Source organism: Pristiophorus japonicus, chromosome 9, assembly GCF_044704955.1.
Source record: "Pristiophorus japonicus isolate sPriJap1 chromosome 9, sPriJap1.hap1, whole genome shotgun sequence".
Taxonomy (NCBI): Eukaryota; Metazoa; Chordata; class Chondrichthyes; family Pristiophoridae; genus Pristiophorus; species Pristiophorus japonicus.
Window position 1 is genome coordinate 182,679,538 of NC_091985.1, and position 20,336 is coordinate 182,699,873.

Below are 20,336 nucleotides of genomic sequence, written 5' to 3' on the forward strand. Positions count from 1 at the left end.
GTAGAATTAATAATGGGAAACATGGAAATGGCAGAGATTTTGAACAAATATTTTGTCTCAGTAGAGGACACTTAAAAACATCCCAATAGTCAGAGATATTGTGGGTGGGGGGACACTTAAAAGTCACTATCACTAGAGATAAAGTATTAATCAAGCAAATGGGATCAAAGGTTGACAAGTCCCCTGGACATGAGGACATGCATCCTTGAGTCTTAAAAGTGGCAGCAGAGATAGTGGACACAACAGTTGTACTCCACCAAAATTCCCTGAATTCTGGAGCGATCCCAGTAGACTGGAAAACTGTAAATGTAACACCCTTGTTCAAGTAAGGAGGGAGACAGAAAGCAAGAAACTGTAGACCAGTTAGCCTACCATCTGTCATTGGGAAAATACTGGAGTCCATCATTAAGGAAGTAGTCACAGGACATTTAGCAAATCATATTGCAGCCAAGCAGAGTCAGCATGGTTTTATGAACGGGAAATCATGTTTGACAAATTTGCAGGAGTTGTTTGAGGATGTAATGAGCATTGTGGATAAAGGGGAACAGTTGATATCGTATATTTGGATTTTCAGAAAGCATTGATAAATTGCCACACAAAAGGTTGCTGCACAAGCTAAAAGCTCACGGGGTTGGGGGTAATATATTAGCATGGATAGAGGATTGGCTAACTAACAGAAAACAGAGAGTCAGGACAAATGGGTCATTTTCAGGTTGGCAAACTGTAATTTTTGGGGTGCCGCAGGGATCAGTGCTGGGGCCTCAACTATTTACAATTGATATTAATGACTTGATGAAGGGACCAAGTGTAACGTAGCCAAATTTGCTAATGATGCAAAGATAGGTGGGAAAACAAGTTGTGAGGACGCAAAGAATCTACAAAGGGATATAGATAGGCTCAATGAGCGGGCAAAAATCTGGCAGATGGACTATAATGCAGTAAAATATCAGGTTATCCCCTTTGGCAGGAAAAATAAAAAAGCAAATTATTATTTAAATGGGGATGGATTACAAAATGTTGTAGTACAGAGGGATCTGGGGGTTCTTGTACATGAAACTCAAAAAGTTAGCATGCAAATAATCAGGAAGGCAAATGGAATGCTGGCCTTTATTGCAAGGGGGATGGAGTATAAAAGTAGGGAAGTTTTTCTGCAACTGTACAGGATGTTGGTAAGACCACACCTGGAGTACTGCGTACAGTTTTGGTCTGGAGTTGTCTCCAGTTCCATGCTGAGGAGATTGCGACACCAGACGGGAGAGGCAACATTTGGGGACACTGATTCCCCACCAATTCCCATTCCCCTTCTTTCTGGTGGATAATGGAGGGGCCACTGTGTGTAATGTGCAAGTCAGTAAGAATTGTCAGCAAGCTTTTTCTAATTGGAGATTTTAGTCAGTAGAAACTTTCACACACTATTGTAGATTTTGTACCAAAGATCAATTTAGAATTAAAGTAAAAGATCATAATTTTATTACAAACTGAATTTCTGTTGTGAGTCACTGAATTAAGGGGAAAGATACCACACATGGACACTGCAGCCACGAGAACACAATCAGCAATATATCCAGAATATTAAAGTCCAGCCCAGTTATCGGGTTATTAACATGAGCAGAAACAAACCCCAACTGTCAGAATGAACATGGTTCAGTCAGGATGTGATTAACAGCAGCAATAACAGCAGATTCCAACCCCTGCAGTCACTTGTGAACTCGCTGGTGTCTCAGCAGGTGGGATGACCGAGCGAATCCCTTCCCACACACGGGGCAGGTGAACGGCCTCTCCCCGGTGTGAACGCGCTGGTGTGTCAGCAGGGTGGATGATGTAATGAATCCCTTCCCACACTCAGAGCAGGTGAACGGCCGCTCCCCAGTGTGAACTCGCTGGTGTGTCAGCAGGGTGGATGAATGAGTGAATCCCTTCCCACAGTCGGAGCAGGTGAACGGCCTTTCCCCAGTGTGAACTCGCTGGTGTGTCAGCAGGTGGGATGATGTAGTGAATCCCTTCCCACACTCAGAGCAGGTGAACGGCCTCTCTCCAGTGTGAACTCGCTGGTGTCTCAGCAGGTGGGATGAATGAGTGAATCTCTTCTCGCACTCAGAGCACGTGAATGGCCTCTCGCCAGTGTGAACTCGCTGGTGTCTAAGCAGGTGGGATGAATGAGTGAATCCCTTCCCACATTCTGAGCAGGTGAACAGCTTCTCCCCACTGTGAACTCGCTGGTGTATCAGCAGGTGGGATGACCGAGTGAATCCCTTCCCACATTCTGAGCAGGTGAACGGTCTCTCCCCAGTGTGATCTCGCTGGTGAGCTACAAGGTTGGATGACCGAGTGAAACCCTTCCCACACTCTGAGCAGGTGAACGGTCTCTCCCCAGTGTGATGTCGGTGGTGAGCTACAAGGGTGGATGACCGAGTGAATTCCTTCCCACACTCAGAGCAGGTGAACGGCCTCTCCCCAGTGTGAACTCGCTGGTGTGTCAGCAGGTTGGATGACTGAGTGAATCCCTTCCCACACACGGGGCATGTGAACGGCCTCTCCCCAGTGTGACTGCGTCGATGAATTTCCAGCTCAGATGGTGATCTGAATACCTTCCTACAGTCACCACATTCCCACAGTTTCTCCATGGTGGGGGTATCCTTGTGACTCTCCATGGTTGGTTGATCAGTTGAAGCCTCGCCCATGCACACAACACGATTACAGTTTCTCCGCACTGTGAATGGTGCAATGTTTTTTTAGGTTGTGTAACTGGTTAAAGCTCTTTCCACAGGCAGTGCACTGGAACACTCACTCGGGTGTGTGTCTCGGTGCCTTTCCAGTCACACCGATATTTGAAATCTTTTCCCACAGACAGAACAGACAAACATTTCTCCTTCCACTTTCAAAGACCGATGATATTCAAGTCCTGCTCCATGAGATCTTGATGCGATGTTTGGTTTGTGTTCCCTGTCTGAAAATCTCCCCTTCTAATACGCTGTAAAAGGAGATAATAAAACTCATCACTGTCAGTAAAAGACAGAAATTCAGAATAGGCACATCGAGGGGCCTAGTTTTGACAGGAGTTGCTCCTATTTTCTTGGAGCAACTAGTTTTTTTTGGAATATCCTAGAAATTGCAATTCTCCACATTTAGTTTGCTCCAGTTTCAGTCAGTTAGTTCAGTTTCTTTTTAGTTCATTTTTTTCCCCAAAATGGGCGTTACCAGCCACTTATGCCTGTTTTGGCCATTTAAGCAAGTTTAGACAGCGAAAAGTTACTCCAAACTAACTTAAGCCTGAGTAAGTGTCCACTTTTGTACACTCAGAAAAACCTTGCAGACACTTCAGAAATCAGGCGCAGGTAGCCAGAGATAACCTGGGGGTGAGGGGGCAGGAAAGTTAGAGGGAAGTTAGAGGATTTTACAAAGCATTAAACACTTCACTTAAAAATAAAGAACCATCATCAATAATACATGATCAATAAATCAATCAATAAATAATAAAAAGTAAAAAATAAATTAAAAAATCAATAAATAAAAATTTTGAAATTCTTACCTCACCTACGGCAGCACCTATCTGTTCGGGAGCACCGGGAGCCCTCCAGCAGCACACAGCCACACACTCAGCCCTGCCTGCCTGCCTGATGACATTTTCAAGGGGAAGAGTTCGGGCGGGGCCCGACGCCGGGGAAGAGTTCAGGCTTGTCCACCACCGAGGAGGTGGTGGAGGGGCCCGCCAAAGAGCTGGTTGGGCGACCCCAGCGCGGAGGTGGTGTTTGGGCGGGCCGTCGAGTAGGTCTTGAGGTAAGAGCAGTGGCGGCGAGACGAGGGGCGGTGAAACGAGTCCCAAGGTCGAGCAGCAGCAGGGCGAGGGACTGTGAGGCGAGGTGAGGGGCGGCGAGGCCCAAGGTTGGGCAGCGGTGAGGCAAGGGATGGTGAGGCAAGGTGAGGGGCGGTGAGGCGAGGCCCGAGGTTGGGCAGCCACTCGGCCGGGGATAGGGTCGCCCAGAGCCATGATGCACTGGGAGGGCCAGAAGCTACTGTGTGCGCGCACAGCTGCCGGCACTCTTTTCGGCGCAGGGCTGTAGCCCAGTCCAAAGCAGGCCTGATCATCGTGGAGAATCCCGAGGTAAGTTCTAGGCGCTCTTTTCCTTCTAAAAAGTCGGCGGACCTCTCGGAGGTGCGCCGTTCTGTGGGCCAGTCGAAACTTGGCCCCCGAGTTTCCATGGAACATTCTTTCCTCTCTTGTTCTTCCAAAGCTGTAAATCCCTGTCCCACACGTTGTCCTCCTGCTTTGTTGAAATCCAAACCCATCACACATTTCTAGACTGTTTCTCCTCCACTCCGAGTTTTCACCACCAATTCTGGCTGGGTTAAGAAATACACTCACTGGTACACTTCCTTCTCCAAAAGGAGTGGACTCTGGCTGGGTTCACTTGCATACTCACTGGTTCCCCTCCCCTGAGTGTGGTGATTCTGGCTGGGTTCAGTTCTACACTCACTGGTTCCCCTCCCTCTTCCTCCCCCGAAGGTGCTGACTCTGGCTGGGTTCAGTTCCACACTCACTGGTTCCCCTCCCTCTCCCTCCCCTGAGTGTGGTGATTCTGGCTGGGTTCAGTTCTACACTCACTGGTTCCCCAACCTCTCCCTCCCCCGAAGGTGCTGATTCTGGCTGGGTTCACTTCCACACTCACTGGTTCCCCTCCCTCTCCCTCCCTTGAGTGTGGTGATTCTGCCTGGGTTCAGTTCTACACTCACTGGTTCCCCTCCCCTGAAGGTGCTGACTCTGGCTGGGTTCAGTTCTACACACACTGGTACCCCTCCCCTGAAGGTGCTGACTCTGGCTGCGTTCAGTTATACACTCATCAGTTGCTCTCCAATGTGTGACCCATGTGCCCAATGTCCATGTATGAACCTAGACAGTGTCAACAGGCTATTCCACTGTCCTCACCTGAGGCCTCACACGTGCATTTTCCAGCAGTCACTGGACCCTACTCCCAATGGCTCAGTCTCTAAACGATAAGGGGATAAGGGATTATGTGGAGCGGCTAGGGAACAGAAGAACATAAGAAATAGGAACAGGAGTAGGCCGTACGGCCCCTCGAGCCTGCTCTGCCATTCAATAAGATCATGGCTGATTCCATCATGGACTCAGCTCCACTTTCTCGCCCGCTTTCCTTAACACCGTTTAAGAAACTATCTATTTCTGTCTTAAATTTATTCAATGTCCCAGCTTCCACAGCTCTCTGAGGCAACAAATTCCACAGATTTACAACCCCGAGAGAAGAAATTCCTCCTCATCTCAGTTTTTAATGGGCGGCCCCTTATCTAAGATCATGCCCTCTAGTTCTAGTCTCCCCCATCAGTGGAAACATCCTCTCTGCATCCACCTTGTCAAGCCCTCTCATAATCTTTTACGTTTCGATAAGATAACCTCTCATTCTTCTGAACTCCAATGAGTAGAGGCCCAACCTACTCAACCTTTCCTCATAAGTCACGCCCTCATCCCCGGAATCAACTTACTGAACCTTCTCTGAACTGCCTCCAAAGCAAGTATATCCTTTCGTAAATATGGAAACCAAAACTGCAGCAGTATTCCAGGTGTGGCATCACCAAAACCTTATATAGCTGTAGCAAGACTTCCCAGCTTTTATACTCCATCCCCTTTGCAATAAAGGCCAAGATACAATTGGCCTTCCTGATCACTTGCTGTACCTGCATACTATCCTTTTATGTTTCATGCACAAGTACCCCCAGGTCCCACTGTACCGCGACACTTTGCAACCTTTCTCCATTTAAATAATAAGTTGCCCTTTGATGTTTTCTGCCAAAGTGCATGACCTCACACTTTCCACGTTATACTCCATCTGCCAAATTTTTGCCCACTCAATTAGCCTGTCTGTCCTTTTGCAGATTTTGTGTGTCCTCACACATTGCTTTTCCTCCCATCTTTGCATCGTCAGCAAACTTGACTACGTTACAGTCTGTCCCTTCTTCCAAGTCGTTAATATAGATTGTAAATAGTTGGGGTCCCAGCACTGATCCCTGCGGCACCCCACTAATTACTAGTTGCCAACCCGAGAATGAACCATTTAAATAGACTCTCTGTTTTCTGTTAGTTAGCAAATCCTCCATCCATACTAATATATTGCCCCCAACCTCCTCAACATTTCCTCATGAGTCCACCCATTCATCTCCGGAATCAACCGAGTGAACCTTCTCTGAACTGCCTCCCCTCTCCTCCCCTGAAGATGCTAACTCTGGCCGGTTTCAGTTCTGCACTCATTGGTAACCCTCCCACTCCTCCCCGAAGATGCTCACCCTGGCTGTATTCAGTTCTAGACTCACTGGTTCCCCTGACCTGAAGGTGTAGACTTTGGCTGGGTTCAGTTCTACACTCACTGGTTCCCTTCCCTCCCCTCCCCTGAAGGTGCAGACTCTGGATGGGCTCAGATATAGACTCTTTGGTTCCCCTCGGTCTCCTAAAGGAGCTGACGGTGGCTGTGTTCAATTCTACAGTCAATAGTTCCCCTCCCTCCCATGTGCCCCTCCCCTGAAGATGCTGACTCTCTCTGGTTTCAGTTCTGTACTCACTGGTTAACATAAGAACATCAGAAATATGAGCAGGAGTAGGCCATACGGCCCCTCGAGCCTGCTCCTCCATTTAACATGATCATGGCTGATCCCATCATGGACTCGGGTCCACTTCCCTGCCCATTCCCCATAGCCCCTTATCGTTTAAGAAACTGCATCTCTGTCTTAAATTTATGCAACGACCCAGCTTCCACAGCTCTCTGAGACATCAAATTCCACAGATTTACAACCCTCAGAGAAGAAATTTCTCCTCATCTCAATTTTAAATGGGCGGCCCCTATTCTAAGATTATGCCCTCTAGTTCTAGTCTCTCCTATCAGTGGAAACATTCTCTCTGCATCTACCTTGTCAAGCCCCTCATAATCTTATACGTTTCGATAAGATCACCTCTCATTCTTCTGAACTCCAATGAGTAGAGGCCCAACCTACTCAACCTTTTCTCAGAAGTCAACCCCCTCATCTCCGGAATCAACCTTGTGAACTTTTTCTGAACTGCCTCCAAAGCAAGTATATCCTTTCGTAAATATGGAAACCAAAACTGCACGCAATATTCCAGGTGGGGACTCACCAATACTCTGTACAACTGTAGCAAGACTTCCCTGGTTTTATACTCCATCCCCTTTGTAATATATACCAAGATTCCATTGGCCTTCCTGATCACTTGCTGTACCTGCATACTAACCTTTTGTGTTTCATGCACAAGTACCCTCAGGTCACGGGATACTGCAGCACGTTGCAATTTTTCTCCATTTAAATAATAACTTGCTCTTTGATTTTACAGTACAGCGGGACCTGGGGGTACTTGTGCATGAAACACAAAAGGATAGTATGCAGGTACAGCAAGTGATCAGGAAGGCCAATGGTATCTTGGCCTTTATTGCAAAGGGGATGGAGTATAAAAGCAGGGAAGGCTTGCGACAGCTATACAAGGTTTTGGTGAGGCCACACCTGGAATACTGTGAGCAGTTTTGGTTTCCATATTTACGAAAGGATATACTTGCTTTGGAGGCAGTTCAGAGAAGGTTTACTAGGTGGATTCTGGGGATGAGGGGGCTGACTTATGAGGAAAGGCTGAGTAGGTTGGGTCTTTACTCATTGGAGTTCAGAAGAATGAGAGATCGAAACGTATAAGATTATGAGGGAGCTCGACAAGATGGATGCAGAGAGGATGTTTCCACTGATGGGGGAGACTAGAACGAGAGGGCACGATCTTAGAATAAGGGGCCGTCCATTTAAAACAGAGATGAGGAGAAATTTCTTTTCTCAGAAGTTTGTAAATCTGTGGAATTCGCTGCCTCAGAGAGCTGTGGAAGCTGGGACATTGAATAAATTTAAGACAGAAATAGACAGTTTTTTTAAACGATAAGGGATTATGGGGAGCAAGCCTGGAAGTGGAGCGGAGTCCATATAGCCTACTTCTGTTCCTATTTCTTATGTTCTTCTGTACACTGTCTAATGAAACACTCCAAGGACAGGTGCAGCACAGATTAGATACAGAGTAAAGCTCCCTCTGCACTGTCCCATCAAACACTCCCAGGGCAGGTACATCATGGGGTTAGATACAGAGTAAAGCTCCCTCTACACTGTCCCATCAAACACTCCCAGGGCAGATACAGCACGGGTTAGATACAGAGTAAAGCTCCCTCTACACTGTCCCATCAAACACTTCCAGGGCAGGTACAGCACGGGTTAGATACAGAGTAAATCTCCCTTATTATAACAGTGACTACAATCCAAAAGTACTTCATTGGCTGTAAAGTGCTTTGAAAGGTCCGGTGGTCGTGAAAGACGCCAAATAAATCCAAGTCTTTCTCTCTCTACACTGTCCATCAGACACTGCCAGCTCATAATGAGCAGGGCCCTGGGAGGGTGGTTGCTAGGCACTGCACTGATGTCATAAAGCAGGGCCATTCAGCCCAACTGGTCCACTCCTTTTCCATTTAAAGGTGGAGAGCTGGGACATCCTGTCTCAACACACATCCCCCTGTTCATACTGAGAATCCCCGGGGAAGGCCCAAGGCCCAGAGTGTGGAACACAACCAAGGGGGAAAGAGAAGGAGAGCTGGTGCAGTGTGGAAGATGAGGGAGGAGTCTGCTCATTCACAGGGGCAGATCAGATAAAGTGCTTTGGAGTGGTGGGTCCAGCAGTGAAACTGAAATGAAACCATAAGGAATAAATAAAGATCAAATCCAAGGGAACAAGCAACGGGTCACTGGGCAGAAATCTCAACCGGCCCAGAATTATTCAATGGGCGAGCATCGATTGCTTATTGTGGAAAGTTCTACACTTCAACCATCCATTGAGTGAAGAAGTATTTCCTAACATCTCTCCTGAATGACCTGGCTCTGATTTTAAGGTTATGTCTCCTCGTCCTAGACACCCACCGCAGCAGAATCAATTTCTCTCCATCTACCCTCGCAATTGCTTTCAAAATCACACTAAATTCCCACAGACGAGGTGGAGTACGGTTTAGATACAGAGTAAAGTTCCCTCTACACTGCTGCAGGGCAAACTTCGGTGTCCGTCCCGACTGCGCTGCTGGCAGCTTATCAATTAAAATTCAGCAGCAGTAAGATCTGCCACTGCACTGAAAACTTTCCACCCGCAGCTCCTGATCAGTTTCAGGTTAAAGCTCCCTCTAAACTGCCCCATCAAGCACTCCCAGGGCAGGGGCAGCACGAATTAGATACACAGTAAATCTGTGTCAGAGAAACTGTACCCCAGAGAGAGTTAGTGTCAGCGAAAACTGTACCCCAGTGAGAGTCAGTGCCAGAGGAAACTGTACCTCAGTGAGAGTCCGTGCCAGAGGAAACTGTACCCAAGTGAGAGTCAGTGCCAGAGGAAACTGTACCCCAGTGAGAGTCAGTGCCAGAGGAAACTGTACCACAGTGAGTCAGTGCCAGAGGAAACTGTACCCCAGAGAGAGTCAGTGCTGGAGGACACTGTACCCCAGTGAGAGTCAGTGCCAGAGGAAACTGTACCCCGGTGAGAGTCAGTGCCAGAGGAAACTGTACCCTAGTGAGAGTCAGTGTCAGCAGAAACTGTACCCCAGTGAGAGTCAGTGCCAGAGGAAACTGTACCCCAGTGAGAGTCAGTGCCAGAGGAAACTGTACCCCAGTGAGAGTCAGTGATAGAGGAAACTGTACCCCAGAGAGTCAGTGCCAGAGGAAACTGTACCCCAGTGAGAGCTAGTGCCAGAGGAAACTGTATCCCAGTGAGAGTCAGTGCCAGAGGAAACTATACCCCAGTGAGTGTCAGTGCCAGAGGAAACTACCCCAGTGAGAGTCAGTGCCAGAGGAAACTGTACCCAGTAAGAGTCAGTGCCAGAGGAAACTATACCCCAGTGAGAGTCAGTGCCGGAGGAAACTACCCCATTGAGAGTCAGTGCCAGAGGAAACTGTATTCCAGTGAGAGTCAGTGCCAGTGGAAAATACCCCAGTGAGAGTCAGTGTCAGAGGAAACTGTACCCCAGTGAGAGTCAGTGCCAGAGGAAACTGTACCCCAGTGAGAGTCAGTGCCAGAGGAAACTGTACCCCAGTGAGAGTCAGTGCCAGAGGAAAGTGTACCCAGTGAGAGTCAGTGCTAGAGGAAACTGTACCCCAGTGAGAGTCAGTGCCAGAGGAAACTGTACCCCAGAGAGAATCAGTGCCAGAGGAAACTGTACCCCAGAAAGAGTCAGTGCCAGAGGAAACTGTACCCCAGTGAGAGTCAGTGCCAGGGGAAACTGTAACCCAGTGAGAGCTAGTGCCAGAGGAAACTGTACCCCAGTGAGAGTCAGTGGCAGAGGAAACTGTACCCCAGTGAGTCAGCGCCAGGGGAAACTGTACCCCGAGAGTCAGTGCCAGAGGAAACTGTACCCCAGTGAGAGTCAGTGCCAGAGGAAACTGTACCGCCGTGAGAGTCAGTGCCAGAGGAAACTGTACCCCAGTGAGAGTCAGTGCCAGAGGAAACTGTACCCCAGAGAGAGTTAGTGTCAGCGGAAACTGTACCCCAGTGAGAGTCAGTGCCAGAGGAAACTGCATCCCAGTGACAGTCAGTGCCAGAGGAAACTGTACCCAGTGAGAGTCAGTGCTAGAGGAAACTGTACCCCAGTGAGAGTCAGTGCCAGAGGAAACTGCACCCCAGTGAGAGTCAGTGCCAGAGGAAACTGTACCCCAGAGAGAATCAGTGCCAGAGGAAACTGTACCCCAGAGAGAATCAGTGCCAGAGGAAACTGTACCCCCGTGAGAGTCAGTGCCAGAGGAAACTGTACCGCAGTGAGAGCTAGTGCCAGAGGAAACTGTACCCCAGTGACAGTCAGTGCCAGAGGAAACTGTACCCAGTGAGAGTTAGTGCTAGAGGAAACTATACCCCAGTGAGAGTCAGTGCCAGAGGAAACTGCACCCCAGTGAGAGTCAGTGCCAGAGGAAACTGTACCCCAGAGAGAGTCAGTGCCAGAGGAAACTGTACCCCAGAGAGAATCAGTGCCAGGGAAAACTGTACCCCCGTGAGAGTCAGTGCCAGAGGAAACTGAATCGCAGTGAGAGCTAGTGCCAGAGGAAACTGTACCCCAGTGAGAGTCAGTGCCAGAGGAAACTGTACCCCAGTGAGTCAGTGCCAGAGCAAACTGTAATCCAGTGAGAGTCAGTGCCAGAGGAAACTGTACCCCAGCAAGAGCTAGTGCCAGAGGAAACTGTACCCCAGTGAGAGTCAGTGCCAGAGGAAACTGTATCCCAGTGAGTCAGTGTCAGAGGAAACTGTACCCGGTGAGAGTCAGTGCCAGAGGAATCTGTATCCCAGTGAGTCAGTGCCAGAGGAAACTGTACCCCAGTGTGAGTCAGTGCCAGTGGAAACTGTAATCCAGTGAGAACCAGTGCCAAAGGAAACTGTACCCCATTGAGAGTCAGTGCCAGAGGAAACTGTACCCGTGAGAGTCAGTGGCAGAGGAAACTGTACCCCAGTGAGAGACAGTGCCAGAGGAAAATACCCCAGTGAGAGTCAGTGTCAGAGGAATCCACCCCAGTGAGAGTCAGTGCCAGATGAAACTGTATTCCAGTGAGAGTCAGTGCCAGAGGAAACTGTATTCCAATGAGAGTCAGTGTCAGACGAATCTACCCCAGTGAGTCAGTGCCAGAGGAAACTACCCCAGTGAGTCAGTGCCAGAGGAAGCATGCAGCAGAGCCTGGTCTCCAGTCATCTTGTGTTCCCCTTGCCATTGGAACAAGACCTTGCTCTGCCAAGCCCGTGTGGTAGCTAATGTGCAAGGGCCACCTCACATTAAAAGAATTCATGCTATTAGCAATACATAACAATCCTTTTCCTCTGCAGTTATCAATCGATTGCAATTCCCCAAGCCTGTAGTTTCGTTATATTACAATTTGAAATAGCTTCAGTTATCAGCAACAAATTGCATTTATAACGCGCCTTAAACGTCGTAAAATGTCCCAAGGTACTTCACAGGTCCGTGATCAAACAAAATTTGACACCCAGTCACGTCAGGAAATATTAGCAGAGGTGACTAAAAGCTTGTTCAAAAGGGTAGGTATTAAGGAGTATTATAAAGATCGAGAGGTTTAGGGAGGGAATTTCAGAGCTTATGGCCTCGGCAGCTGAAGGTACAGCCACCAATATTGATGGGATGAAAATTGGGACTGCTCAAGAGGCCAGAATTGAAGGAATGCAAGGATCTCTGAGGGTTGTAGGGCTGGAGGAGATTACAGCAATAGGGAGGGGAAAGATCCTGGACGGATTTCAAAACAAGGATGAGAATTTTGAAAGCGAGGCATTGATGGACCAGGAGCCAATGTAGTTCAGCGAGCTCAGGGGTGATGGGTGAACAGAAATTGGTACAAGTTGGGATGCGAATGCTGAGGACAGATTGAGTAGAATAGGCCTATATTCTCTGGAGTTTAGAAGAACGGAAGGTGATATCATTGAAACATATAAAATTCTTAGAGGAATTGACAAGGGCTGGATAGTCCAGAGTTAGAGGTCCTAGTATTAGGATAAGAGATCGGTCATTTAAGACTATGAGGAGGAGCTATTTCATCATTCAGAGTTGTGAATCTTAAAAATTCTCGATCGAATAGAGATCTTACTGAATGGCGGAGCAGATGGGAGGGGCCGTATGGCCTACTCCTGCTGCTGCTACTTGTGTTCTTGAGTAAGTATATGTGCAGGAGTGTTTTAGAAACATAGAAGAAACATAGAAATTTACAGCACGGAAGGAGGCCAATTCGGACCATCGTATCCAAGTCAGCCGACAAAGAGCCGCACGGCCCTCGGTCAGCAACCCTAAAGTTACATATAAACCGATGAACAATGGCGGAAAGGTAAATAGCACCCAGCCCAACCAGTCCGCCTCACACAACTGCGCACCCCTTGCACCAAAACATTCTACACTTCACCCCAACCAGAGCCATGTGATGTCCTGGGAGAGGCAAAAACCAGGTAAAAACCCAGGCCAATTTAAGGAAAAAAAAAAAAAAAAAATCGAGGAAAATTTCTCTCCTACCCATCCAGGCAATTGAAACTAGTCCAGGAGATCACCCTGGCCATATTCGATTCCCTGCAGCACTTACCATTATATCTGCGCTGGCCAACAAGTGATCTAGTCTAATCCCAATTACCAGCTCTAGGTCCGTAACCCTGCAGGTTACTGCACTTTAAGTGCCTATCCAACCATCTCTTAAAAGTGGTGAGGGTTTCTGTATCCACCACTCTTCCAGGCAGAGAGTTCTAGATCCCCACAACCCTCTGTGTAAAGAAGTCCCCCCCTCAAATCCCCTCTAAACCTTCCACCAACCACCTTAAAACTATGCCCCCTAAGTTTAAGCTTAAGTTTACGGAGAGTATGAGGTGTGAGGCCGATCAGAGGCGTGGATGAGGGTTTGAGCAGATGAGCTGAGGAAGGGGTAGAGACCGGCGATATTATGGAGGGGAAAGTAAGCGTACTCGGTGATTGCGGGAATATAGGCTCGGAAGTCCATCTCGGAGTCAAGTACGACGCCAATCAATAAATTGCAACTCTCCATATCTGTGTTTCAGTGTATTAGAATACTACATATCTCCAGTGATCAATGCTTCAATATTAGTAGTTATCAATATAAGTAGGTATCAATATATTTTCTTATAATTCTAAATGTTGATGAATGAATAATTGATTCTATGGGTGATAGGCCGTGCTGGTCTTTCAGATGGGTCTGTGCATCGTGATCAGTGAATTGTCTCTGTGCTTCCGCTTCAATCTTTCCATTGGCTTTCTCACCAGATGGGAAATATTTGAACATTGAGATCTGATGGTGTCGGTGTGAGTGCAGCCGCACCTAATGTACAGAGACCGGTCCATCTGCTGGGCTCTGCCTCAAACTGGAGTCACCTCTTCGATCAAAGCCCTTTACTCTAAAACACACACAAGATTCACTGTGACTGTGTTTAGAGACAGAAACTGATCTCACTTCACATCCCATTACACGGCCTCATGCTGGATAATTGTGCTCGGTGGTCAGACTCTCCCAGTCTCATTTCCTGGCTTACTGTGTAACCTGTGTGTACTGTCTACAGGACCGGTGCGTATCTGAGTAAATGGCACTTTCTCTTACCTTCCTCCCCAGTCGATCTATTGAAGCACTTTCAATCGGAAGGGGCTCACTGGTTGGTGCTCTCACAATCCTGCGCTGGTTCACCTGCTGTTGTTCCTCAGTCCACAATCCCTGTTTCCTTCCAGCTGTGGAACTTTCTCAATCACTCCGCCATTCACCAGGGGGAGAGCTAATTATGACAGGGCAGAAAATGAGAAGAATATTAATGTTGTGAAGTGGAATGTAGAGTAAAGTGTTTTCCCAACATTTCAGCAAAGTACATATCCAGTATTTCTGTTTGATTTTATCCTTTTCCTCAGATCTCTGTCCCGCCCTTCTGGGCTTAGAGAAAATCACCAGAATTCTCCCCGGGTTACACACTGTCTGATCTCACTGGGCCCCAGGGTTACACACTGTCTGATTTAACTGGGCCCACCCCCGGGTTACACACTGTCTGATCTCACTGGGCCCCCGGGTTACACACTGTCTGATCTCACTGGGCCCCCGGGTTACACACTGTCTGATCTCACTGGGCTCACCCCCGGGTTACACACTGTCTGATCTCACTGGGCCCACCCCCGGGTTACACACTGTCTGATCTCACTGGGCCCACCCCCGGGTTACACACTGTCTGATCTCACTGGGCCCCCGGGTTACACACTGTCTGATCTCACTGGGCCCACCCCCAGGTTACACACTGTCTGAGAGGGATGGGGAGGGGAGGGGAGGGGAGGGGAGGGTAGACATATAATCTCCCCCCTCAGCCCCCTCTCCCCCCTCGACACTTTCCCTCAACCGCCGAACACTTGCCGCCATTTTGCAGTTTCTTCACCAACTGTCAACATCCGGGGATCCGAGACATGCGCAGTGCGCGCTCTGCGAGTCGACATGTTCCGTCGCTGCTATTGGGTGAAAGTAGCTGATTAACAGCTCACCCCACCAATCGACGCCCGGCACAGCTGCAGAAGCGCCCCGCCCACTCCCACAGCTGGAGGCCCGCCGCTCCCAGTCACGTGGCTCCTGATTTGAATCCTGGCGCGCCCTTCAACCGCCCCAGCGCGTGTGGCGTCTGTAACCCAGCAACGCGAGCTTTGTGACGTCGGTAACCTGGCAACGCGGTCTGTGTGATGTCAAGTCAGCTGGCATTAGGAGCGGGCTGTGTGTGATATATGTCTGTGCACGGGCTGTGTGTGTGATATATGTCTGTGCACGGGCTGTGTGTGTGATATATGTCTGTGTACGGGCTGTGTGTGTGATATATGTCTGTGTACGGGCTGTGTGTGTGATATATGTCTGTACGGGCTGTGTGTGTGATATATGTCTGTACGGGCTGTGTGTGTGATATATGTCTGTGCACGGGCTGTGTGTGTGATATATGTCTGTGTACAAGCTGTGTGTGATATATAGAAACATAGAAACATAGAAAATAGGTGCAGGAGTAGGCCATTCGGCCCTTCTAGCCTGCACCGCCATTCAATGAGTTCATGGCTGAACATTCAACTTCAGTACCCCATTCCTGCTTTCTCGCCATACCCCTTGATCCCCCGAGTAGTAAGGACCTCATCTAACTCCTTTTTGAATATATTTAGTGAATTGGCCTCAACAACTTTCTGTGGTAGAGAATTCCACAGGTTCACCACTCTCTGGGTGAAGAAGTTCCTCCGCATCTCGGTCCTAAATGGCTTACCCCTTATCCTTAGACTGTGACCCCTGGTTCTGGACTTCCCCAACATTGGGAACATTCTTCCTGCATCTAACCTGTCTAACCCCGTCAGAATTTTATATGTTTCTATGAGGTCCCCTCTCATTCTTCTGAACTCCAGTGAATACAAGCCCAGTTGATCCAGTCTTTCTTGATAGGTCAGTCCCGCCATCCCGGGAATCAGTCTGGTGAACCTTCGCTGCACTCCCTCAATAGCAAGAATGTCCTTCCTCAGGTTAGGAGACCAAAACTGTACACAATACTCCAGGTGTGGCCTCACCAATGCCCTGTACAACTGTAGCAACACCTCCCTGCCCCTGTACTCAAATCCCCTTGCTATGAAGGCCAACATGCCATTTGCTTTCTTAACCGCCTGCTGCACCTGCATGCCAACCTTCAATGACTGATGTACCATGACACCCAGGTCTCTTTGCACCTCCCCTTTTCCTAATCTGTCACCATTCAGATAATAGTCTGTCTCTCTGTTTTTACCACCAAAGTGGATAACCTCACATTTATCCACATTATACTTCATCTGCCATGCATTTGCCCACTCACCTAACCTATCCAAGTCGCTCTGCAGCCTCACAGCATCCTCCTCGCAGCTCACACTGCCACCCAACTTAGTGTCATCCGCAAATTTGGAGATACTACATTTAATCCCCTCATCTAAATCATTAATGTACAGTGTAAACAGCTGGGGCCCCAGCACAGAACCTTGCGGTACCCCACTAGTCACTGCCTGCCATTCTGAAAAGTAACCATTTACTCCTACTCTTTGCTTCCTGTCTGACAACCAGTTCTCAATCCATGTCAGTACACTACCCCCAATCCCATGTGCTCTAACTTTGCACATCAATATCTTGTGTGGGACGTTGTCGAACGCCTTCTGAAAGTCCAAATATACCACATCAACTGGTTCTCCCTTATCCACTCTACTGGAAACATCCTCAAAAAATTCTAGAAGATTTGTCAAGCATGATTTCCCTTTCACAAATCCATGCTGACTTGGACCTATCATGTCACCTCTTTCCAAATGCACTGCTATGACATCCTGAATAATTGATTCCATCATTTTACCCACTACCGATGTCAGGCTGACCGGTCTATAATTCCCTGTTTTCTCTCTCCCTCCTTTTTTAAAAAGTGGGGTTACATTGGCTACCCTCCACTCCATAGGAACTGATCCAGAGTTAATGGAATGTTGGAAAATGACTGTCAACGCATCCACTATTTCCAAGGCCACCTCCTTAAGTACTCTGGGATGCAGTCCATCAGGCCCTGGGGATTTATCGGCCTTCAATCCCATCAATTTCCCCAACACAATTTCCCGGCTAATAAGGATTTCCCTCAGTTCCTCCTCCTTACTAGACCCCCCGACCCCTTTTATAACCGGAAGATTGTTCGTGTCCTCCCTCGTGAATACCGAACCAAAGTACTTGTTCAATTGGTCCGCCATTTCTTTGTTCCCCGTTATGACTTCCCCTGATTCTGACTGCAGGGGACCTACATTTGTCTTTACTAACCTTTTTCTCTTTACATATCTATAGAAACTTTTGCAATCCGTCTTAATGTTCCCTGCAAGCTTCTTCTCATACTCCATTTTCCCTGCCCTAATCAAACCCTTTGTCCTCCTCTGCTGAGTTCTAAATTTCTCCCAGTCCCCAGGTTCGCTGCTATTTCTGGCCAATTTGTATGCCACTTCCTTGGCTTTAATACTATCCCTGATTTCCCTTGATAGCCACGGTTGAGCCACCTTCCCTTTTTTATTTCTATGCCAGACAGGAATGTACAATTGTTGTAGTTCATCCATGCGGTCTCTAAATGTCTGCCATTGCCCATCCACAGTCAACCCCTTAAGTATCATTCGCCAATCCATCTCAGCCAATTCACGCCTCATACCTTCAAAGTTAGCCTTCTTTAAGTTCTGGACCATGGTCTCTGAATTAACTGTTTCATTCTCCATCCTAATGCAGAATTCCACCATATTATGGTCACTCTTCCCCAAGGGGCCTCGCACAACGAGATTGCTAATTAATCCTTTCTCATTACATAACACCCAGTCTAAGATGGCCTCCCCCCTAGTTGGTTCCTCGACATATTGGTCTAAAAAACCATCCCTTATGCACTCCAGAAAATCCTCCTCCACCGTATTGCTTCCAGTTTGGTTAGCCCAATCTATGTGCATATTAAAGTCACCCATTATAACTGCTGCACCTTTATTGCACGCACCCCTAATTTCCTGTTTGATGCCCTCCCCAACATCACTACTACTGTTTGGAGGTCTGTACACAACTCCCACTAACGTTTTTTGCCCTTTGGTGTTCTGCAGCTCTACCCATATAGATTCCACATCATCCAAGCTAATGTCCTTCCTAACTATTGCCTTAATCTCCTCCTTAACCAGCAATGCTACCCCACCTCCTTTTCCTTTTATTCTATCCTTCCTGAATGTTGAATACCCCTGGATGTTGAGTTCCCAGCCCTGCTCATCCTGGAGCCACGTCTCCGTAATCCCAATCACATCATATTTGTTAACATCTATTTGCACAGTTAATTCATCCACCTTATTGTGGATACTCCTTGCATTAAGACACAAAGCCTTTAGGCTTGTTTTTTTAACACCCTCTGTCCTTTTAGAATTTTGCTGTACAATGGCCCTTTTTGTTCTTTGCCTTGGGTTTCTCTGCCCTCCACTTTTCCTCATCTCCTTTCTGTCTTTTGTTTTTGCCTCCTTTTTGTTTCCCTCTATCTCCCTGCATTGGTTCCCATCCCCCTGCCATATTAGTTTAACTCCTCCCCAACAGCACTAGCAAACACTCCCCCGAGGACATTGGTTCCGATTCTGCCCAGGTGCAGACCGTCCGGATTGTACTGGTCCCACTTCCCCCAGAACCGGTTCCAATGCCCCAGGAATTTGAATCCCTCCCTGCTGCACCATTGCTCAAGCCACGTATTCATCTGAGCTATCCTGCGATTCCTACTCTGACTAGCACGTGGCACTGGTAGCAATCCCGAGATTACTACTTTTGAGGTCCTACTTTTTAATTTAGCTCCTAGCTCCTTAAATTCATTTCGTAGGAACTCATCCCTTTTTTTACCTATGTCATTGGTACCAACGTGCACCACGACAACTGGCTGTTCTCCCTCCCTTTTTAGAATGTCCTCCACCCGCTCCGAGACATCCTTGACCCTTGCACCAGGGAGGCAACATACCATCCTGGAGTCTCGGTTGCGGCCGCAGAAACGCCTATCTATTCCCCTTACAATTGAATCCCCTATCACTATCGCTCTTCCACTCTTTTTCCTGCCCTCCTGTGCAACAGAGCCAGCCACGGTGCCATGAACTTGGCTGCTGCTGCCCTCCCCTGATGAGTCATCCCCCTCAACAGTACTCAAAGCGGTGTATCTGTTTTGCAGGGGGATGACCACAGGGGACCCCTGCACTACCTTCCTTGCACTACTCTTCCTGCTGGTCTTCCATTCCCTCGCTGTGTACGGGCTGTGTGTGTGATTTATGTCTGTACGGGCTCTGTGTGTGATATATGTCTGTGTACGGACTGTGTGTGTGATATATGTCTGTGTACAGGCTGTGTGTGTGATATATGTCTGTGTACAGGCTGTGTGTGTGTGTGATATATGTCTGTGTATGGACTGTGTTTATGTTTGGGAGATGTCTGTAGCTGTGTGTATGTGTGATTATATGTCTGTGCTTATATGTGTGTCTGTGTGTACGCGTGTGACTATATTTGTGTCTCTGTTTGTATCTGTGTTTCCCCTGCCCCTTTGTCCGGATCTTTCTAAATACTATTCAGTCCCAATGTGTCTGGGCCAATCACCTCCCCAGAAAGTGCTGAATTGTCACTTTAATCTGGTGCATTCTGATTAATTTGATTCCTTTCTTCATTTGTTCTTCAGATGTGGGCGGCGCTCTCGAGGCCAGCATTTATTTTTATTTTTTTTTTAAATAATTCGTAGCCAATCGTTCCAATTCTTTGTCAAATCACAAACGCCAGAGGTCACCTTGCACATGCCAAGGATCACTCTGCGCCAATGCTCTTAGCCAAAAGGCCTAGAGCCACTGCACCGTTCCTGGAAGTACTGCAATACCAGGTTTGTGCCATGGAGGTGGATGGGTCAAGCCACCCCACCCACCTCCTGTTTCCAAAAAAGCAAGCATATACCTTCCTGACCAGGGAGAAACCACCCGGAGGTCATGGTGGCTGGTCAGGTCAGTTACGCATGATCTTAGCCAAAAGGCCAAGAAGCGATCATTTATTGCCCATCCCTAATTGCACCCGAGAAGGTGAGAGTGAGCCGCCTTTTTGAACCGCAGTCCGTGTGGTGAAGGTGCTCCCACAGTGCTGTTAGGGAGGGTGTTCTAGGATTGTGACCCAGCGACTATGAAGGAACGGCCGATATAGTTCCAAGTCAGGATGGTGAGTAACTTGGAGGGGAAATTGCAGGTGATGGTGTTTCCATGCGCTTGCTGCCTTTGTCCTTCTCG

General features: G+C 48.1%; 1 protein-coding gene and 1 non-coding gene across 2 annotated transcripts; both read right to left on the reverse strand.

Annotated features, from left to right (window-relative positions):
• Nucleotides 1-1,447: 1,447 nt before the first annotated feature.
• Nucleotides 1,448-14,641, reverse strand: LOC139273359 (zinc finger protein 436-like). The gene is made up of 2 exons (XM_070890188.1): nucleotides 14,149-14,641; nucleotides 1,448-2,971 (listed from the first exon to the last, which is right to left on the reverse strand). Exon 2 carries the CDS (start codon nucleotides 2,679-2,681, stop codon nucleotides 1,698-1,700), a length of 984 nt encoding a protein of 327 aa, XP_070746289.1. The 5' UTR covers nucleotides 2,682-2,971; nucleotides 14,149-14,641; the 3' UTR covers nucleotides 1,448-1,697.
• Nucleotides 14,642-19,905: 5,264 nt separating this feature from the next.
• Nucleotides 19,906-20,101, reverse strand: LOC139274254 (U2 spliceosomal RNA). The gene has a single exon (XR_011595436.1). It is a non-coding gene; the product is annotated as a U2 spliceosomal RNA (small nuclear RNA).
• Between the last annotated feature and the right edge of the window lie 235 nt (nucleotides 20,102-20,336).